Below are 21150 nucleotides of genomic sequence, written 5' to 3' on the forward strand. Positions count from 1 at the left end.
AAGCTGGGTAGGATGATGCCAATCGTCATTTTAAGAGTCAAAAGCGCTTAAGTGTTTAAACAGTGTCTTTATAGCCAACACTTACCTTTTTGGCAGAAAAGTTTGGCTGTTTTTGTTTGAGGGGTCCCTTGGTCTTTACAGACTTTTCTGTAGCTCTGTTGACGGTTCCCAAAGCCTTTCTTGTAGCTTTAGGTAAGGCTGGTGGAGCATCGAACGTTTTGCCAAAACGTGGTGTTGAAACTTGAGATCTCCCATCTAAGGCTTTGATTGCTGAAGAAAAAGTCTTACTATAAGAATATTCCAGCAGCAAAATACCTGTACAACTTGAATACTGTGTATGTAAACTTGACCTAACTCTCACCCCCAAACCCACCCCCCATTATTGGTAGTGGTATGGCTATGATAGGCCTAATAGCTGAGATTCAGTACTCCCATAAATCATCTCATTAAGATACTGAAAATGAAAAAGGACCAATAACAGACTTGACTCCATTTGCCCAAAAAGTACACTAAATGTCTCGTCCAGCTCCAGGCCACGTACACAATAGCAGTGTATCCGACTGCAGCCTTGTGTACTTACAAGGTCCAGACCCCAACTTCAGCCCATCCTTAGCAGCCACACGGGTGCCTGGTTCTCCATTTTCCTTATCAACATAGATTAGAGTAGCCATTCTTGATTATTCTAAAAATGAGAAATACATATTAGATACTGGGGAAGGTGGGAGAAGCAAAGGTATAGCAACATACCAAAGTTTTTATCCTAGGGATGTCCACACAAAAACAAGAGCTAAACAGCGGGACAGTCACGGGCGTGAGCCAACAAGTACTTAATCCAGCTCTCAAATCTTCCAGCCTGAGTCAGAGGCTCTAAGGTCCCAAGGAGCAGGCGGTTTGGGGCTGGCACTCTTCAGAGAATTGCCGTGGGTCCAGTTCGCAGTCCGAGACCGCGCTCAAACAGGCTCGGAGCCATCTACGCCCCAGGCAGTCCCCCAACCCCCCAGCCCCAGCCCCAGCTTCAGCCCCAGCCCAGCCCCAGCCCGCCTCCTTCTCCACCCGACCACGCTCACCTAACCAGCCGCGACCCTCCAGTTCACTCACGCAGCTTCCAACAGCCACATTCGTCTAAGGCGGCGGTGAACGGACGCGGCGCACTCCCGGTTTAAACCACAACTCGCGGCCCAATTGGCTCTTCCGCTCAAGAGGCGGGGTCGGGGGCGTGGTCACCAAGCCGAACCAATGGAAGGGACCTAAGCAGCCAGGACTCCGTCCCAAAAGCTCTTTCTTGCAAACTTTGTGGCACGTTTTCTGGGGAAAAAAATCTAGGGTCGTGTAATATTTAAAAAAAAAATTGAGAGGCTTTTTTTTTGCTCTCCATATTATTAAGCTGCATGGACTGTGGTATTGACTCAATAACAATGTTTTATTGCTTTAAGATATATTTATTTAAATGGCACCGTAGAAAGGATGGAAAATAAATAGAAATATTGTAGAAATGGTCGAAACAACCAACGTTGGGTCTAAAGAATACTAGGAGAGAAAAATTTAAAATTAAGAAGAAATTTAAGTACAGATAGATCAAACAGCAGCGTTTGAGTCATTCTCTTATGCTTATGATTAAGAACGAACTAATCATTCCCTAATCTGAGGATTATCCTCAATACTTCAGGCTAAGATGCTGTTTCTGTTATACCATCACGAATCTGTTTTAGGAACAAAATTATGATTCTAATGAATACATAATTTAGTCTTCCCTTAAAATCCTATCATTTAATACTGATTTATTTTAAACCTCTAAGATCTCAATAATACACTAACCAAAGCTGTCTGGAAGAGCTTGGCCAGGGAGCAAGAGAACATCAGAGAGATAATAAAGATATAAAAAAGGAATTCCAGTTTCCCAGATATGAAAAGAAATTTTGCTTGAAAAAGTTGACGACCTTTTCCTGTTTCTATAGTAAAATGGAATACACTGAACAACCACAAGATAAAGGTATACATTCAAAAGATAAGGCTGACCTGTGTCATTCAAACTCGGCTTCCCACAGGTCACCATATATACATTTTATACCTGCAGATCAGCTGAGAGAGAGGAGTTGATTCCATATTACTCTTTCACAAAAGGCTTAACACTATACCTGACATAGACATGGTTCTCAATATATGCCAGTTCATCATCTCTTCTTCCCTGGCATTTCAGGACCAATATTGATTGAATGATTCATTCATTCACAAATATTTATTGAATACCTATTAAATGGTGGACTTTATACTAGGTATCAAGAAGAAAAGAGCCTAACTTAAGGTGAAGAAAAGAGGAAAGACATAAAAATATGCATACCTTTATTGTCCCTTCACTGCTCTCTTTCCTTTATTCCCACCCCTTATTTCCTCCTGTATCTCCTAAATTTTACATCATCATATTATATTATCAGCACTCAAAGTGTTAATTTTTGAGACTAAATCTTTACAACACCTATAGCTTCGAAGTGGGGATTCTCTATCTACAGAAGTTTTGGGGTGCAAGGTTTATCTCCTTAGGATGTCTTCTTTGTTTCACCAACAGAAAGCATTGTTTCTCCCAAGGTCATGCATCAGCTGTAAACCATAACCACCCTCTCTTTGAATAACCACTGTTTTCTTACTAATGATGCCCTCAGACCAGCTTTGCTATTACTATTACTGAAAATACTCAATTGCTAAACCACCCTCACTCATAACAGCACTTAGTCCCTAATCAGTTTCTCCTAATCCTGCTTTACAAACAGCAACCCATCCAGAACCAATCTCGGCTTTCCTAGACCTTCCTCAGAATCCTCCAGAGGGACCTCAAGTCTTAGAAAAGATTCAACTCTCTTGTCCTGGGCTTTCTGATTCTTCTTCGAGATGTGCTCTCCTGGTGGTTTTGGCTAATTAGACCTTAACACTCCTAAGCAAATTTCAGGAATGTTTTTAAGTGGAAAAAAACAAAGCCTGAGTGATTTATAGACTCTACTCACTTTCACGCCAGTCTCTGTTTCTTCATCTACTGCCCTGTAAAAGCAGAATTAATATTTATGCTCCTAAACTCCAGGTATTGCAAATTCTTAATACGAGAAAAATAGATTCTATTATGTTGGGCTATTTTATTGAGGCAGGAATGGTAGCTATTTTAACTTTTACATTCAAAAACGATACACGTTTTGGGGGGGGGGAGGGGGAGAACAACCAGAATAGAAAGCACAAAGAAAAAAAAAAATCACAAGAAATTCTACTACGAAAATTAGTTTATTTTCCAGTATTTTATTTCACATGTATACTTTTAAAGAAGGGATGGGATAGCATAGATACTAATGTTTCTCCAAAATGGAAATCGTCGTGTTTTTTCCTAATGATAACGTGCCTTATGTTCTTACAGCACCCGGTATTCCTTTCATAGCAACTTTTACAACTGCTAAATTACCTGAATAGTTGTTTCGGTGTCTTTCGCACTCTGATGTAAATTTGAGGGAAGACACTGTGTTCACCAGATCCCCAGCATGTTACACAGCCTGGCTACTAGTTACTGCCAAGTTTAACTGCTTTTTTTTTTTTTTTTTTTTTAGCTGATACATCACCAAATTCTGCATTCATTTCACAGCCCCCTGGTGAGGCTTAAGCTCTTGTCTGTTTTGGTTTTTTTTTTTTTTTTAACTTCCTAAAATTCTCCGATTCTAAAAGAAAGCTCCTAAATAGAAGCTAAAAGAACCCGCCCAACTTGAATCTCTCCACAAGCCGGGTAAATAGCGCGATACGCACAGCTAGAGTTCTCGCGATTCCCACGGCGCAAGAGGACCAAACGCCTCCACTCCGCCCGCGTCCCACCAGGAAGTTAGTGCGCATGTGCCGATCGTCCGGAAGTTACCGCAGTGGCCGCCGGAATGAGGCGAAAAGCCGGAAGTAAACATTACGAGATTGGCTTGTCTCGGATGGACTTGAGACCAGCTGCGGCGGGACTGGGTAAGAAAATATTTTTAGAACTTTCGGGCGAAGGGGAATTGGGGAACCTGAGAAAATGGGTCGAAGGCTCCTAATTATTGGATATGTCCTCACGGGGGTAATGAGCCCTCAGTTGTTGAGGAGGGAGCGAGGACGGCGGACCGAAAAGGAAGCCACTGTCCTGAGCCCCATTGATGGCACTCGTGCCCAGCCAGACCAGGCCTGCGTCTTCAGGGAAACAGTCGGGATAACTATGAGAGTGTCACCTTTGTGGCGGTGGCCTTGAAGACCCTGAGCGATCCCCGGACTGCGAGCGGGGAAAGCTGCTTCCAGTACCCAATTTGATAGACTGTATTTCCTCGCCAGAAAAATTTACTTAAGCTTCAGTTTTTCCTGTTAAGTCGAGATGATCTGACTTCAGTGGGGTATCATGCGGATATAAGTGAAAACATCTATATAAGTAAATCTCTAAACACTGTCTTACGGTAAGCCCTCAGTAAGTGGGAGCTATTACTGTTTTTAGTTGAAGAAAATAGGCCCCTTCACAGCGACGGAAACGAGTGAGTACAACTTGGTGACTATATTACTTCATTCAGTTTTAGTTTTTAATATTTCAGGCCCAGAAGCCAATGTTCTATGGACAGAGTATAACATACTGTTTTTAGAGAACTGACTCTGGAGTCAGACTTGTGTTTGAAGTCCTTGTTTCTTACTACAATATGCTCTTGGCTGAGGATCTTACCTCTCAGAACCTGTTTCTTCCCTGTAAAATGGGGTTCATCAGACCTATCTACTGGGCTTATTGTGAAGATTAGATGAGGTGATGCACGGTAGGCTCAAGAAATGGTAGCTGTTTTAATGAAGATTATTAAATTTACCTTTGTTCTGCTTCTCTTCGCAGTATATTCAGGCCGTCAGTTTATATGTTACACAAATATATGGGGAGGTTTTCTATAGGTCAGACACAGGAGAAGAGAACACCTTTGAGAAGCATCGTAGACCCCCAGGCATTGAGCACTTTCCACTGGGAAGGGGTTTGTGTAAAGGCCAAGTGTCTACAGGGAGCACGATGTGTTAGAGGAACCACAAGAAGATCTATGTAGTTAGTAGAGAAGGATGCGGGGATAGTTGTAATGGTGAGGCTGGAAGGTAAGCAGATGCCAGACCATGGTGGACCATGTAGGTGTGTTAAAAAGATGTCAGTTTTTAGAGTACGAATGATAAAATCCTTTGGAGCGTCACTTTTTTTTTAGAGGTAGTCTAGCTCTGTCACCCAGGCTGGAGTGCAGTGATGTGACACCAGCTCACTGCAACCTCCACCTCCTAGGTTCAGATGATTCTCCTGTCTCAGCCTCCCTAGTAGCTAGGATTACAGGTGCACACCACCACGCCCGGCTGATTTTTGTATTTTTAGTAGAGACGAGGTTTCGCCAGGTTGGCCAGGCTGGTCTCAAACTCCTTACCTCAGGTGATCCGCCCGCCTCAGCCTCCCAAAGCGCTGGGATTACAGGTGTGAACCATCGCGCCCAGCTGTCACTATTCGTTATGCTAGTTATTAGCGACTTGTGGTTATTGAGACTGGAAATGTGACTAGTTTAAATAAGTATAAAACCCATATCAACTTTTAAAGACAGAGTTGTTTTTTCTAATTCAAATTTGCAATTATAATATGTTGGATACAACACAAATCTTGTAAAAGTAATTTTACCTGTTTATTTTTACTTTTTTAATGTGACTACCGGAAAACATAAAATTACATATGGGACTAGCATTGTATTTCTCTTAGATGGTGCTGTATTGAATTTTTGGATGGTACTGCATTGGAGGATTTTTAAGCTTGGGCAGTAGGACATTGTATTAGTCCGCTTTCACATTGCCAATGAAGACATACCCCAGACCGGGCAATTTGCAAAAGAAAGAAGGTTGTCAGACTTACAGTTCCACATGGCTGGGGAGGCCTCACAATGATGGTGAAAGGCACCTCTCACATGGCGGCGACAATAGAGAATGAGAGCCAAGCAAGACGGGTTTCCCTTTATCAAACCATGAGATCTCGTGAAACTTATTCACTACCAGAACATTATGGGAGAAACTGCCGCCTTGATTCAGTTATCTCTCACCGGGTCCCTCCCACAACACTTGGGAATTACAGGAGTACAATTAAGATGAGATTTGGCTGGGGACACAGAGCCAAACCATGTCAGACATGATATGATCAGATTTGTGTTTTGAAAAATTAACACTGCAATGTGGAGAATTGATTGGAGGGAATCAGAGGAGACCAGTAAATAGGAAAAAGTAATAACTTACACTAGGGTAGTAGCAGTAAGAATGGAAAGAAGTAGATGCATTTGAATGATATTCAAAAGGTGAAAATAACGGGTCTTAGTGATGACATAGATGTAGGGATAAGCTGAAGCACTTAACGTAAAGGGACGGATGGTGTTGTCTTTCACCAGGCGTGGTGGCTCACGCCTGTTATCCCAGCACTTTGGAAGGACAAGGCGGGTGGATCACGAGGTCAGGAGATCGAGACTATCCTGGCTAACAGGGTGAAACCCCCTCTCTACTAAAAAAAAAAAAAAAAAAAATACAAAAAATTAGCTGGGCGTGGTGGTGGGCGTGCCTGTAATCCCAGCTACTTGGGAGGCTGAGGCAGGAGAATCGCTTAAACCGGGGAAGCGAAGGTTGCAGTGAGCCAAGATCACACCACTGCACTCCAGCCTCAGCAACAGAGCGAGACTCCATCTCAAAAAAAAAAAAAAGATAGGGAACAGTAGAACAGTAGGAGATTAGATTTCAGAGGGAAGATCATGAGATTGAATTAAGACGTATTGAGTTTAAATGCCTCTGACCTCTAAGTGGAGATGTCAAGTAAGCAATTGGATATATGTATCTGAAGCTCAGATGAAAAGTCTTGAGTAGAAAAATAAATTGTTTCTTTATTATTTTTTATTTTATAGAAAAATAAGTTGGAGAGCCAGCAGTGTTGTATTGTGACCATTGAAACCTCGGAAGTAAATGAGCTTATCCATTAGTGAGAGTTTAGACTGGTTTAAAAGGTGCTGGCTGAGCCTTGAGGAATCCAACATTAAATAACTGGGCAAAATTCGATGACAAGAGAGGTACAAGAAAAACCAAGAGAGCCGGGCACGGTGACTCACGCCTGTAATCCCAGCACTTTGGGAGGCCAAGGTGGGCAGATTGCCTGAGGTCAGGAGTTTGAGAGCAGCCTGGCCAATGTAGTAAAATTCTGTCACTACAAAAAATACAAAAAATATTAGCCAGGCATGGTGGCAGGCACCCGTAATCGAGCTACGCAGGAGCCTGAGGCAGGAGAATCGCTTGAACCTGGGAGGCAGAGGTTGCAGTGAGCTGAGATGGCGCCACTGCACTCCAGCCTGGGTGACAGAGCGAGACACCGTCTCCAAAAAAAAAAAGAAAAACCAAAAGAAAAACCAAGAGAATGTAGTGTCAGGGAAGTTAATAAATAAGATATAAAAAGGGAATGAACAGAGCTGAAAAATGTTCATTGGATTTAGCACAATGATCCTTGATGGCTTAATGTAACTCTTTTCTTTAGAATGGTAGGGAGTGGAGGGCTAAGTTAGAGTAAGTGAGGATGAAAGTAGAAGGTGAGGAAGTGGAGGCAGTGATTATAGATAACTCTTGAGATGTTCATTCTTAGAGGGGTACAGAGATAGGACCCTCTTTCATTAAGAGTTACTGTGTTAGAAAAGTTTGAGACACATACACAAAAAGAGGGATTCAGGATATATATGAGAAAAAGAGTCCTGTGAAATTTTAAATACACATGTGTGTCTCTCTCCATTTGTAAATTGGAGTTGAGGGAGAAACAGTGCTAACAGTATGTAGAGACCTTGAGGAGGGGAAAGAGACCCTTCCTTACACATACTATGGGGGGAAAACATATGAAACAGTATATATTATTAGGATGTCTTTTTGGTAGTTTGAGTGAACTAATGAAGGCCTACTTTTTACTGTAAATTTGACTTCTTTTCTTAGAGGAGGCCAGATAACCATGTCAGCCACAGTTGTAGATGCAGTTAATGCTGCACCCCTATCGGGGTCCAAAGAAATGAGTTTGGAGGAACCAAAGAAGATGACCAGAGAGGACTGGAGAAAGAAGAAGGAGCTAGAAGAACAACGAAAATTGGGCAATGCTCCTGCAGAAGTTGATGAAGAAGGAAAGTAAGTACTTAATTGTTGTATGATCCATTCATTCAAAATTCAAATTCATGTCTACTTAGTTTGTTAATTTTTCATCCTTTTATTTGAGAGGAACCTATCTTCATTATTTATGTCTTTTTTTATTATTTGTTTTATCAAACTCATATGCATATGGTTTAATAATGAAATTATGTTGAAGGGCTTATAATGGATAGCAACAGTGCTTTTTCACCCTTCCCACTCCAGCCTGCTCTACAGGAGTGACTGCTGTTAAATCTTTCTATTTTGAGTTTTTCTGGTTGTTACCTTCACATCTCTAGATAATAATACCTACACAATTATTTTAATTAATTGATTATAGGCATTATTTGAACCAAAATTTCTTGTGATAGAAGATTTAGATTACTAACACACATCTCTATTTTCCTTCCTCTCTTCTCTCCCTTCAGTTATATCACTATTCTTAGTTTCTTAGTTGGAAATATTTTCATTCTAAAATAAATTACTTCTTTATTTTTAATTTTTCTTTATTATAGTATAGCAATAGCAACCATATTCTCTTCCCCCTATCACTGCAATATTTCTATTCTTAGATTTTGTGTAAGCTACCTTTGCAATTGTAATACTGATTATTTTCCAACTTTATTCTTAAAAATTTTTTTTAACTTTTATTACAGAGACATCAACCCCCATATTCCTCAGTATATTTCTTCAGTGCCATGGTATATCGATCCTTCAAAAAGACCTACTTTAAAACACCAGAGACCACAACCAGAGAAACAAAAGCAGTTCAGCTCATCTGGAGAATGGTACAAGAGGGGTGTAAAAGAGGTATGTAGACAACCTGTGTACCTCTTCATGGATATGGAGAGTTTAAGAACCTAACATAAGAACTTTCAATGCAATACTATTTAAAGCAGAAACAGATAATAAAACCCTTTATCTGGTATTGGAATTCACAGTGCATTACTATTTTACCTTTGTATTTCTTATATAAATTTTATACTCCTGAAGTCCTTAAACTTTCACATTTGTAAATGTGTGGAGACTAACTCGTTTTCCTTTTAACAAAGAAATCATTTCACTAGACAAAATCATAATGAGAGCCAAAGTTATTTCTAACTTATGTAGTTAAGACATTTTCTTTGTTTTTTTTTTATATTTATAGAATTCCATAATTACTAAGTACCGCAAAGGAGCATGTGAAAATTGTGGGGCCATGACACACAAAAAGAAAGACTGCTTTGAGGTAAGTTCACCTTTGAGAATTTTGAAAACCATTGTCAGTCTTTTCGTTGTCAGAGAGCTTGCTTCTCTTTTTCTGAAATCACCTAGATTTAGGTACAAGTTAAATAAAAATTAGTTTGAGTGGAATTGCTGTAAGACTAACTGATAATTGAATAGATCGTAAAGTGCCCACCCTGTAAAAGTTGTATGAAGTCTTCCTTTGGATCATAAGCGCTTAGGAAAAGATTAAATCTTACTCTGTTTTTAGAGACCTAGGCGAGTTGGAGCCAAATTTACAGGTACTAATATAGCTCCAGATGAACATGTCCAGCCTCAACTGATGTTTGACTATGATGGGAAGAGGGATCGATGGAATGGCTACAATCCAGAAGAACACATGAAAATTGTTGAAGAGTATGCCAAAGTTGATCTGGTGAGCAAAATTCCCTGCTTTCCTGGGGTTTTTTAAGAATCGTCCTTTTGCTGTATCTCTAGCAGCTCTACTTTTCAAATCTTGAAGCACTTTAAAAATGGTAGCATTTTTATAATAGTATTAGTACTACTGTATAGGCTACCTTTATAATTGTAATATTGAATAGAGGAAATAATGTGCTAGCCATATTTGCCAGCAGTTTCTTCTTGATTCTTATATTGTCCTTTACTCCCTGTCTTAGGTAGCAAAAGATACTGGAAGCACGAGAACAGATTTGTGTCCAAAGTTTTGGTTTTGTGAAGTTAGAAATGTATGGCCCCAAGCTATAGCTTGCCCACGAACCTATTTTATGGTGCCTCACATAGCATTTGGGAGTAGTAGAAAGGGAATGCATAATTTGTTTCAGAAAATTTTATTTTATTTTAACCCAACTTCAGTTTTTACTGTTATGATTTGACCTCTTCACCTTTATTCCTTTGAAGTCATAGTCGTACTGCCTGTTTTTTTTTTATTAGAGGTATCATTTTAAAATTGTAAGATTTCATATAAAAATCTGGATTTCATCTTTTCTTGAACATTGTAATATACGGTAACCCCACACCTGCCTGGTAAGAGTCAGTCATCTAGAGTTATGTGACAACTGCTTGTTTTTGTCAGGGCTTGCTCCCTGCAATTTACTACTGATGCCGTTTGTCTCAGTTTACATTAGTGCCTGGTTCAAACATTGTGTAACTCCTGCTCTATAGAGTAATAAGTCTAGGGCTACAAGGAATCCCAAAGAGATAGGTTTGTTCAGTGACCTTTTCTGAAATGAATTAAAGTTATTCATTTTAAATATATAAAAATGTAGGTGGTGACTTGTAAGTAAAATTTAAATGTTCCTTTTTCTTTCTTTTTTTTTTTTTCTTTTAAAGGCAAAACGAACATTGAAAGCCCAGAAACTCCAAGAGGAATTAGCCTCAGGAAAATTAGTGGAACAGGCTGTAAGTAATGAAAATGATCAAACAAAAGGTTTCATTTCTTTTAAACAAAGAAATGAAAATTGAAACAAGAATTCATTTTATAGCTCTTCAGTTAGAGAGGAAGACAGAAATGCTATTGGGGGGAAAATAAAACTGATACTTTGTATACAGTTTATAGTAATATAAATTGATGCAGTTAATTTGGGAACAATACTGCCACTATTTATATTTAGACACACAGGCAGACATACACTTACTTTTTCAAGTTAAATTATTAGATCTATCCATCCTAAAGAATTTTCTAGAGTTCAGAAAAATCATTATGCATAAAGATGGTACAGCATTTTTTACAATAGTAAAGAAATTGGAATAGCTTAAATGTCCAGGAATAGGGAGTTGGTTAAGTGCATCTGCATGGTATAATAGCTGCTTAGTTCTTAAAATGGCATTTCTCAAGACTTCGTTAACAACACTGGTTAACACTTGTATTTGAATGATACATGAAAAGGTAGTAAGTATAATATTATCAAACTGAAAGAAAGACCAGAACACTAGTTTTTATTTAATGTAGAATTTATGAATTTTTCTTTCTATCCTTTTTCTTTAGTATTTTCTGCATTTTCCACAATGAATACGTATTAGTTACATAACTGGGCAAAACATTTTTTGTATGAATGAAAGGTCTGTTGCAGCCAGTTTTTTTTTCTTTTTTTAAAATCCTCGTCAACTTAATAGAGTAAATATATTATGCATATTAGAGTTGTCAAGTTTCTTTTTAACAAATCTAGGCACAAATAAATAGTAAACATTTATAGTTTTTTAGTTTAAATTTCTAAAAGGGACTCTAAACCATGTATAAGTAACAAAGCAAACAGAACTTGCAATAATTACTAAGTGAGCAGTTACTAAGGTAACCTATCAGGCAAGTTAACAGCATTAAGTTACCAGATAAGTGTTTAAAATCCATTTCTGGCCAGGTGCGATGGCTCACACCTGTAATTCCAGCACTTTGGGAGGCCGAGGCGGGTGGATCGGAGTTTGGGACTAGCCTGGCTAACATAGTGAAACCCCATCTCTACTACAAATAAAAAAATTAGCTGGGTGTGGTGTCGAGCACCTGTAGTCCCAGCTACTCGGGAGAATCGCTTGAACCCGGGAGGCAGAAGTTGCAGTGAGCCAAGATCACGCCACTGCACTCTAGCTTGGACCACAGAGCAAGACTCCATCTCAATCAATCAATCAATCAATCAATCAATCAATAAAATGGAAACAAAAGCTGTCTCTGTTCCATGAGAGATACATGCTCTTAGAAAAGTGAATTTGCCTCTCTGAGCTGCAGTTTAGTATGTCTGAAATAGAAATGACAACCCCCAGGAAGTTTATATACCTATCACATAGTAAACACTGGGTAATTAGTAGCTATTGTTGTTGTGATTATTTTTATGTATTACTAACTTTGGGAAAAGAAAAAGGGCCTGTTTCTTTTGTTCTAATATATTCTCTGTTGTTTGTTGTAAACATGGTGTAATTTATTTCCCCAGTAAGGATACTTAATGTATGTACGGGGCTAATGATTTTTGCCCACTTGGATGCTTGGATATTAAGATGAACCACATATAGTAGATTTAGATACTTAGCTGTCGCTGTAGAAATATAAAAAAAAAAAAAAAAAAAAAAAAGAAATATATGTAAATATCCTTTTTTGAACTAGCAAATAGTGGGAACTCAAAAAAATTATTTTTTACGAAGTATTTATATTTCTGATTTTGAAAGTAACACTTAATATTAAGTGAAAAAAATTAGAACATTATATTAAAAAGAAAATATCCCCTGTGTTAACTATGAACATTTTGAAGTAGGCCTTTCCAGGTCTCTCTTGTCCACATATACCTGTTTATGTGTGCTCGAATACAAAATGTTTCTTACATGAATCCATCTTTATATATTCATTTATTACCTTCTTTTTTAATTTAACAACATAGAGTACAGCGAGAACGTGTTTTCTGTCTTATTTATAGACCTATGGCATCATTTATTTTTGTATAAATTCACATGGCTCAAAAATTAAAACAGTTTAAGAAGATGCACAGTGAAGTCTCCCCACCCCGGTTTCTGTCCGCCCTAACACTAAACTTCCCCTCGCCCCAACTCTTTTGTGGATGTAGGTGGCTCTTTTCAGAGTTTCTTGAATAAATACAAATACAAATATATACTCTTACCCCACCTTTCTCTCCCCTCCCTTTTTTAAATCAAAAACGTTAGGAAATGATACGTACTTTTCTGCCCTTTGGATAGAATCACTTTTAATGGCCGTTCAGTGTTCCATGGAATGCAGTAAATTATATAACCAGTGATCTATTATTAATTTGACTTTTTCCCAATGTTTTGAAAAACCATTGCACATATACAATACTGCACATCACATTCTTATATATCTTTATGTAATTGACATGATACTAGGATAACCTTCTAGAAGTGTGTTTCAGTGAGTTTGTATTTCTAAAATTTTTATGATCTATCACTTAGCCATCATTCAGAAAAGCTACGCAGATTTATGCTTACATCTATAGACTGTATATACCTACATGTGTTTCTGTATCTCCTCACTAATGGTATAATATATTCGTTTTTTCATTTTAAGTATTTTTAATCTTTGAAGCCTTTATGAATGGACATGATGAAATACTGACCATGTTACTATAGGCATTCTGTGGCGTTAGAAAGTATTCTGACCAATTGCTAGTGAAGAAAAGTATATCCTTGTGACAAGGAGTTTGGCCTCTCCTTAAATTACAATATCGTGTCACTTGTAGATTTTTTTCATTGCCCAAACTTTACTTTGGCTGTGAAGACATGAACCTTAGTAACATTTTCTTTTTGGACTTACTGGGAAACTAGTAACGTTTAATGAAAACAGTATGTCTGAAGACTAACACATTTAGAAATTAATATTTATTGGGTACTTTGGTCATCTTAATCTTCCTGTTACCATTCAGTAGTTATAATCTTAATTAAAATTCTCTTGAAATTTGCTGGCTTTATAGACAGTCTAATAAAATTCACAATGGCACACTTGTATTCAGAATTTGCGTGCTCATTACAACTGAGAAATGTGAGAGTTTGTTCAGTTAGAATTAAGTTGTATTATCTTAGCTATTTTAAGTGTTAATTGGATTAAGTGGAATGAAATTATGAATTATTTTTCTTCTTTTGTGATACAGAATTCTCCAAAGCACCAGTGGGGAGAAGAGGAACCAAATTCTCAGACGGTAATACATATTTGCTGCCTCTGAGTGTATGTGAAATTTTTAAATTTCTGATGGCTAATAATAACACTAATAGTAGTTTTTAAAGAACACAAGTAAATAAGGGTTTGGTTAAAGGGAAAAGAAAAAAAAAAACAAGAATTACATGCTGCTTTCTTTTCTTCTTTCTTTTTTTCCTTCCCCTCCCCCTTTTAGGAAAAAGATCATAATAGTGAAGATGAGGATGAAGATAAATATGCAGATGATATTGACATGCCTGGACAGAATTTTGACTCCAAGAGACGAATTACTGTCCGGAATCTCAGGATTCGAGAAGATATTGCAAAAGTAGGTCTTACCAACTTAACATACATATTTGAAAAGTATTTGTCTTTCCAGCCTAAATTTTATCAACTCTGGGTAGCATATGGATAATAGAGTCATTCTAAGGTAAGGTTTCATTCTGTTTTTTCTCTTCACCTGTACCCCAGAATTGTATACACACATTTATTTAATTGATCATATTCAACTCCTCCAACTAGTCTGCTGAAATCTTTTTGCTGTGAGTAAACATTGATTTATTCTTTAAATATTTTTTTCTTCTAGTATTTGAGGAATTTAGATCCAAATTCTGCCTACTATGATCCAAAAACTAGAGCAATGAGAGAGAATCCTTATGCCAATGCAGGAAAGAATCCAGATGAGTAAGTATCAAGTTAAATGTACAGATTTCAAGATGAGAGAAAGTTTATTGTTTTCTGACCTGACCATAGATGGTGTTCATTTTAATTCAGATTCAGTTTTATGAATTAATTTTCCTTAAATCAATCTCTGAAACATTTTCTTTATTTGTATTTGCAGAGTGAGTTATGCTGGAGATAATTTCGTTAGGTACACAGGAGATACCATTTCAATGGCTCAGACACAGTGTAAGTGTTTCCTGTATGTCAAGGCATTTTATATCAGCTCATAAGAAGTTTGGGATTTTTTTTTTAAGCTTGTTTTCAAGAAACATACAATAATGTTGCTGCCAACTCATTAAGATGTTTTGAATTACTCCAGTGTTTGCGTGGGAAGCCTATGACAAGGGATCTGAAGTACATCTGCAGGCAGATCCTACAAAGCTAGAGCTGTTGTATAAGTCCTTCAAAGTCAAAAAAGAAGATTTCAAAGAACAGCAGAAAGAAAGCATCCTGGAAAAGGTAATTTTGACCAAAATGCTAAAGAAGAACTTCTGTTAAAGAGAACTTACTAGTTAATAAGCTTTAGTTTTACATTTGGAAAATAATGCAAAGAGAGCCCCTCTTAATCCATGAAGAATAGTCCTTTTCTTCCTTTGTCTTAGTCAGATGCTGTACAATTTTGTATGAGCTTTTACAGCAAAACAAACTACCTCATATCTTAGTAGCTTAAAATAAACATTTATTATTGCTCACAGTTGGGCGAGTCTCCTGGTCTGGGCTGCTCAGCTGAGGTTAGGTGATGAGCTAAGATGGCCTCACTCTTGTGTTTAGCAGTTAACAGGCTAATTGTCCTAAGGGGACCTCTTCTGGGGCAGCTCATCTCCACCCCATGTGGTCTCATCCTCTAGTAGGGTAGCGCAGCTTTTTAAAATGGCATTCTCAGAGTTCTAGAGAGTGGCAGCAAAAAGTGTGTTGTGGTACATAAGTGCCTTTGCTTGCATCACATTTGCCAGCTTCCCATTGGTGAAACCTAGTAATATGGCCAAGCCCATATTCAAGGGATAGAGAAAGACTTCATCTCTTGATGGGAAGAAAAGCAAAGCCCTGTGGGGAAAGGGCATGCATACAAGGATAAGAGGAATTTATGGCCATCTTGTAACTTACTATACTCAACAGATGAATAGCAACTGAGACATCTTCTATTTGCCTCAGAAAAAAAAATGGTGGCTTTTTTTTCCTACTGTGCTTTCTATAACAAAACCCAGTAAAGAATGTTCCCTTTCTTTCTGATTAGAAATAAATGTTTTCCTACATCATGTTCATATTAATATATTATAATCCCATTTTTATATAAATTAAACAAAAAAGTCTTTCATTTGTATATAAAATTCAGAATAAATGTTAGGGAAGGCATGGAACCACTATACCCCAGGTGTTAACACTGGCTTAGTGGACCGTTGCAGGGTTCTAACCAGGTCCCTTCAGATCTTTCTTTTTACCATTTTTTTGGTTAACATCAGAGAAAAGAGAAATAATAAATAAATAGAATAAGAAAAAAAAAATGTTTTCCTGGAAATTTAAATGCAAATCAGGTTGTAAAATGTATTGAATAATGTCCAATGTCCTTTTAGTATGGTGGCCAAGAACATTTGGATGCCCCTCCAGCTGAATTGCTTTTAGCACAGACTGAAGACTATGTGGAGTATTCAAGACATGGGACGGTCATCAAAGGACAGGAGCGGGCTGTTGCCTGCTCTAAGTATGAGGAGGATGTGAAGATCCACAATCACACAGTATGTGCTAAACTGAAACAATTTTGTGTCCTTGTTAGTTTTGCTCTGTATTGCATTTTTCCACTACAACTTTATTAGCTAACCATTTCTATGCTCTATGCTTTAAAAAAAAAAAATTAACTCTGTTTCAGGGAATTTTTTCAAAAATAGAAAAATTTTGAAGGAATACTATGTTCATCTATATACCCATCATCTAAATTCTGAAATTTTTAACATATTGCCTTATATGCTTTGTCTAGTTGTATGTGTGCATATGCACATGGTTTTACATAGATATGTAAAATACACATATATACACACATATAGTTTATGTATACATTTTTTTGACTGAAACATTTGGAAATTATATATATCATGACATATCATGTGATACATGACTGTATCACATATCTCCATAAAATGAAGACTTTCTTTTATATAACCACATTGACATTATTGCACTTTAGAAAATTAGCATTAATTCTATATTACCTAATATCTAGTCATTAATCACATTTTCCAAAATATACAGAAAAATGCCTTTAACACCTATTTTTTGTTTTAGTCAGAATTCATTTCAAATTTATTTTGATCATTATTTGGTTATTATGTCTCTTTTCTAGAATGTATCTCTGCATTTTCATGATGATGACCGCTTAACAGATTAGGCCAGTTAGTTTGTAAATTGTCTCATATTCTGTATTGACTGGATCCTAGTAGCATTATATAGCTTGTTTCTCTATCCCTGTATGTTTTATAAATAGGAATTCAGGTCTAACAGCTTGATTGGATATAAGTTAAATATTTTGACAAGAATATTTAATAAGTAATGTAGTATATTCGCATTGCATCATAAACATCATAAAGCATGTATTGTCCTTTGCTGTTCTCTTGAAGTAACCAAACTACAATTGTCTCTCTTAGTTGAGGGTCAAAAACCTAATTCCCTATAGTAGCCGGGCCAGTGATCATACATGAGTGAAGTGAGCCAGGCAAATTGTACAAACTGGAGAATATAAGCCCTATATAACGGGGCATCCACTCTTCAGCAACAGCCGATTATTGCCAAGTGGTTATATAGGCCCAGAATTTGCCACTCCTTCATTTTTCGAGAGAAGTCAGGTACACTAAATTTTTTTATAGGCTTTTGGGAATAGAATTTAAGAGCTTTGTAACTACAGTGCCTGCCTCTCACACTTCAGGTCAGACTACCTTGTCCCTGTTAGCCAGCCTTGAATCCCCATAATTTTTCTCCTAAATTACCTTTAAAGGGCTGTATTATTTTATACTCCTATCAACAGTATATAGAAGTTTCTAATTTCAGCTTCCTTTTTAAGTAATTTCTCTCTCTGCAGCATATCTGGGGATCGTACTGGAAAGAAGGCCGATGGGGATACAAATGCTGTCACTCTTTTTTCAAGTATTCCTATTGTACTGGAGAAGCTGGGAAGGAGATTGTTGTAAGTAATTGTCTTTGGTTCTTAAAGGTATAAAACAACCGAAGCTTGTAAGTCAAACTAAAACATACTGTCTCGTGTTTCAAATTTTAACTTTTTCTTAGATGATTAGTAACTATGACCCTCAACTCAAATTACATGTATTTTTGCACAGAACTCGGAGGAATGTATTATAAATGATATAACTGGGGATGAATCTGTGAAAAAACCTCAAACTCTCATGGAGGTAAGTTGATAATCATTTGTCCTGAATTTTTAAGTCCTGGAGGGAGGGCTTTAAAACCTGCACCTGAGTTTTTTTGTTTTGTTTTGTTTCTTTTGAGACAATCTCACTCTGTTGGCCAGGCTCAAGTGCAGTGCACGATCTGGGTCCACTGCAACCTCCGCCTCCTGGGTTCAAGTGATACTCGTGCCACAGCCTCCCAAGTAGCGCACCTGAGCTTTGTTTTCATATTAATAACGCTGCATTTCAATCCTCCCTTTCAGCTGCATCAAGAAAAACTGAAAGAGGAAAAGAAGAAGAAGAAAAAGAAAAAGAAGAAGCATCGAAAGAGCAGTTCAGATAGTGATGATGAAGAAAAGAAGCATGAAAAATTGAAAAAGGTAATTTGTGAAGTCTAAATAGTAAAAGTGATAAGTAACAGTATTCTTTGTTTTTGGGGTTGTTTTTATTTTTTTGAGACAGGGTCTTGCTCTGTTGCCCAGGCTGGAGTGCAATGGTGCGATCTCATTTCACTGCAACCTCTGTCTCATAGGCTCAAGCAATTCTCCTGCCTCAGTGTCCCAAGTAGCTGGGATTACAGGCACATGCCACCATGCCCAGCTAATTTCTGTATTGTTTTATAGAGCCAGGATTTCACCATGTTGCCCAGTGTGGTCTCAAACTTCTGAGCTCAGGTGAACCGCCCACCTCATTCTCCCAAAGTGCTGGGATTGCAGACTTGAGCCACCGCTCCTGGCCAGTATTATTTGTAAAGGCCTTTATTTGTAATGGCCTATGATCTAGTCCTGTCTCCAAATGCATTTTTAAAATGATGAAACAAGCCTAGAGTCTGAGTGATTTGCTCAAGTTATATTAATGGAGGTATTGTGGGGTGTAGGTACTGCCTTCTTCTTGGAGTATTTAGTAATCATGACTAATGGACAGAAGAAATGTGCATTATAAAGCATTTTAGAGTTACTGCCATGATGACCAGAAAGAATTGCCTTCTAGCTCTATAATGTGTAAGTTTCAGCAAGTCCTTGAGAAAAGTCAGAATTGTAGTCTTTACCAGAAGCATCATTTGCGAGCTTGTATCAGTAAAGTGAACCTCATTTAATTTTTGTTATTAAATAAAATTTCTCCAACATTGATTTAAAATGTTTATAGAATGTTTTGTGCTCTATAAAAATATCATATAAGCCAAATAGTGATTAGTTGTAGCTTGACAGTAGAAGGGCTGACTCCAAAGCTCTTTCAGGCAATCTGCGTTTCTGATAGGGCAGTTCATATTCAGTGGGGTCTGTTGGTACTCTGCCACTTTTGAAGAAAAGAGATCTGATGTAGAGCTGTGATACGCATTTTATTCCTCTCTCTATAGGCACTGAATGCAGAGGAGGCACGCCTTCTTCATGTCAAGGAGACCATGCAGATTGATGAGAGGAAGCGGCCTTACAATAGCATATATGAAACTCGGGAACCTACTGAAGAGGAAATGGAGGCATATAGAATGAAACGTCAGAGGCCAGATGACCCCATGGCCTCCTTCCTTGGACAGTAGTAACTAGTCAGATGACCATCCAAGATAGATGCAGCTGATACATTCTTTTCAGCTTCTTATTGATGATTGTAGATAAAAAATCCTTGTTTATTCTTCTTGCTGCCTGACTTTAATAAATATTTCAGGTGCCTCACAGTAAGTTCACTCCTTTCCATACTGAAGAAGCAAAAAAGAAAAAGAAGAGGCACGTGAAGTATGCTTTTGGGAACAGAATTTAAAATTGGATTAAGATTTTATTTCCAGTTTTATGTGAGTCATGTGTAAAGAAGCCTTGGCTCTCTACCTATTAAGAATGTCTCTCTCTACATTTATTAAGCTTCAAACTTTATTGCTTCAATTTTTGTGGCCCTATATTTAGTCTTAGCATACCTTGGTTTTGAGAAAAAAACAGGACTTTTTTTTTTTTTTTTTTTTTTAAGGACTTTGTTTTTTTAAAATAATTACTAGCAACTCTATGACTACATTTATTTTTATGTTTTGTTTTCTTTAAGAGACAGGATCTTGCTATGTTGCGCAGGCTAGTGAGCAGTGGTTTTTCACAGACGCAGTCATAACGCCCTGCAGTCTTGGGCTCAAGCGATTCTCTCTCCTTGGCCTCTGGAGTAGACTAAATGTGTTAGTCTTTGAATGGAAAACAACTATTTTCTCATCATTGGGTCAATATTGACTGATCAGTAGTAGGTCTTTACCATTCTGGACATAAGCCTTTAGATGTAGAAATCCTTTCCTTTATCATAGAGGATATGGTTTACGATACTATTTGTTTTCATTGTGATTGCCATCATGTAATAATCATGAATATTAGATTTTTTAAATTGTAGAATATCCTAATATTTATAGCCAGCAGCTGTTACTTTGTTTGTAAAATTTGCAAAAATCCAAAACCTGAAGTTGGCTTCTTGAAAGAATTACAAGGATAGCTTGTAGGGATATTAGTAATAGATTGCCATGATCCTGAAGCCTCTTCTCAGAACACTATGAAGATAATACTGACAGAGTGGAATCAGTGAAAACAGCCTAACAAAACCCCAACTTCAGTATATCAACTTTTAACAGCTCACTGGCTTTTCTAAACTACCAAAAACCACCTATAGGATACTGCATCTCAGAAAGGGTGGCGTGAGAGTAACTGAGTCAAATTGTCAAGTACTTTGGATATACATAGTGTCTAGCTTTAGATTGGTATGAAATTAAACAACAATGCAAATAGATTTAATTCTTATTTACTTCAAGAATGCAAAAAAAGTTTCATTTTCCTATCCAAACAGGGTGGTTCAACATAAAGGCTGACATTGTTGTGTCTGCTTTGTATTTTATCTTTTGTTAAAGATAAATAAATGACAATACGTAACTGTGTGTGGTTTGTAGCATTATATCTAATATTTGGCAGAAAAGTTGTTTATGGGACAGGGAGGGGAACCTGGATTAGCTTCCGTGAGTTTAAGAAAATTTCAGCATCCTGTCAC

At 37.5% G+C, this 21150-nt stretch overlaps 2 protein-coding genes across 4 annotated transcripts in view; one reads left to right on the top strand and one right to left on the bottom strand.

The window, feature by feature from the left end:
• SLU7 (SLU7 homolog, splicing factor) overlaps positions 1 to 21040 on the top strand; it is an 867785-nt gene extending 846745 nt beyond the window's left edge. Inside the window, exons 2-17 of the mRNA XM_050794801.1 lie at positions 3922 to 3975; positions 7981 to 8166; positions 8823 to 8976; positions 9314 to 9394; positions 9641 to 9805; positions 10720 to 10788; positions 13989 to 14036; positions 14229 to 14360; positions 14619 to 14716; positions 14874 to 14941; positions 15075 to 15214; positions 16327 to 16488; positions 17823 to 17927; positions 18079 to 18150; positions 18411 to 18527; positions 19505 to 21040. Of these exons, the coding sequence (XP_050650758.1) occupies positions 7997 to 8166; positions 8823 to 8976; positions 9314 to 9394; positions 9641 to 9805; positions 10720 to 10788; positions 13989 to 14036; positions 14229 to 14360; positions 14619 to 14716; positions 14874 to 14941; positions 15075 to 15214; positions 16327 to 16488; positions 17823 to 17927; positions 18079 to 18150; positions 18411 to 18527; positions 19505 to 19684 (1761 nt within the window). The 5' untranslated portion in view covers positions 3922 to 3975; positions 7981 to 7996 and the 3' untranslated portion in view covers positions 19685 to 21040. The remainder of the gene's footprint in view (positions 1 to 3921; positions 3976 to 7980; positions 8167 to 8822; positions 8977 to 9313; positions 9395 to 9640; positions 9806 to 10719; positions 10789 to 13988; positions 14037 to 14228; positions 14361 to 14618; positions 14717 to 14873; positions 14942 to 15074; positions 15215 to 16326; positions 16489 to 17822; positions 17928 to 18078; positions 18151 to 18410; positions 18528 to 19504) is intronic.
• PTTG1 (PTTG1 regulator of sister chromatid separation, securin) overlaps positions 1 to 21150 on the bottom strand; it is a 241843-nt gene that overhangs the window by 5320 nt on the left and 215373 nt on the right. Inside the window, exons 2-4 of one of the 3 annotated variants that reach the window (XM_050794825.1) lie at positions 1068 to 1107; positions 581 to 682; positions 86 to 270 (exon numbers count right to left, since the gene is read on the bottom strand). In XM_050794825.1, coding sequence (XP_050650782.1) covers positions 86 to 270; positions 581 to 671 — 276 coding nt within the window. In that variant the 5' untranslated portion in view covers positions 672 to 682; positions 1068 to 1107. Of the gene's footprint in view, positions 1 to 85; positions 271 to 580; positions 683 to 1067; positions 1235 to 21150 lie in introns of those variants that run through there. The other 2 variants (XM_050794824.1, XM_050794823.1) reach the window with 2 other exon arrangements.

This window comes from Macaca thibetana, chromosome 6 (assembly GCF_024542745.1).
Source record: "Macaca thibetana thibetana isolate TM-01 chromosome 6, ASM2454274v1, whole genome shotgun sequence".
Lineage (NCBI taxonomy): Eukaryota > Metazoa > Chordata > Mammalia > Primates > Cercopithecidae > Macaca > Macaca thibetana.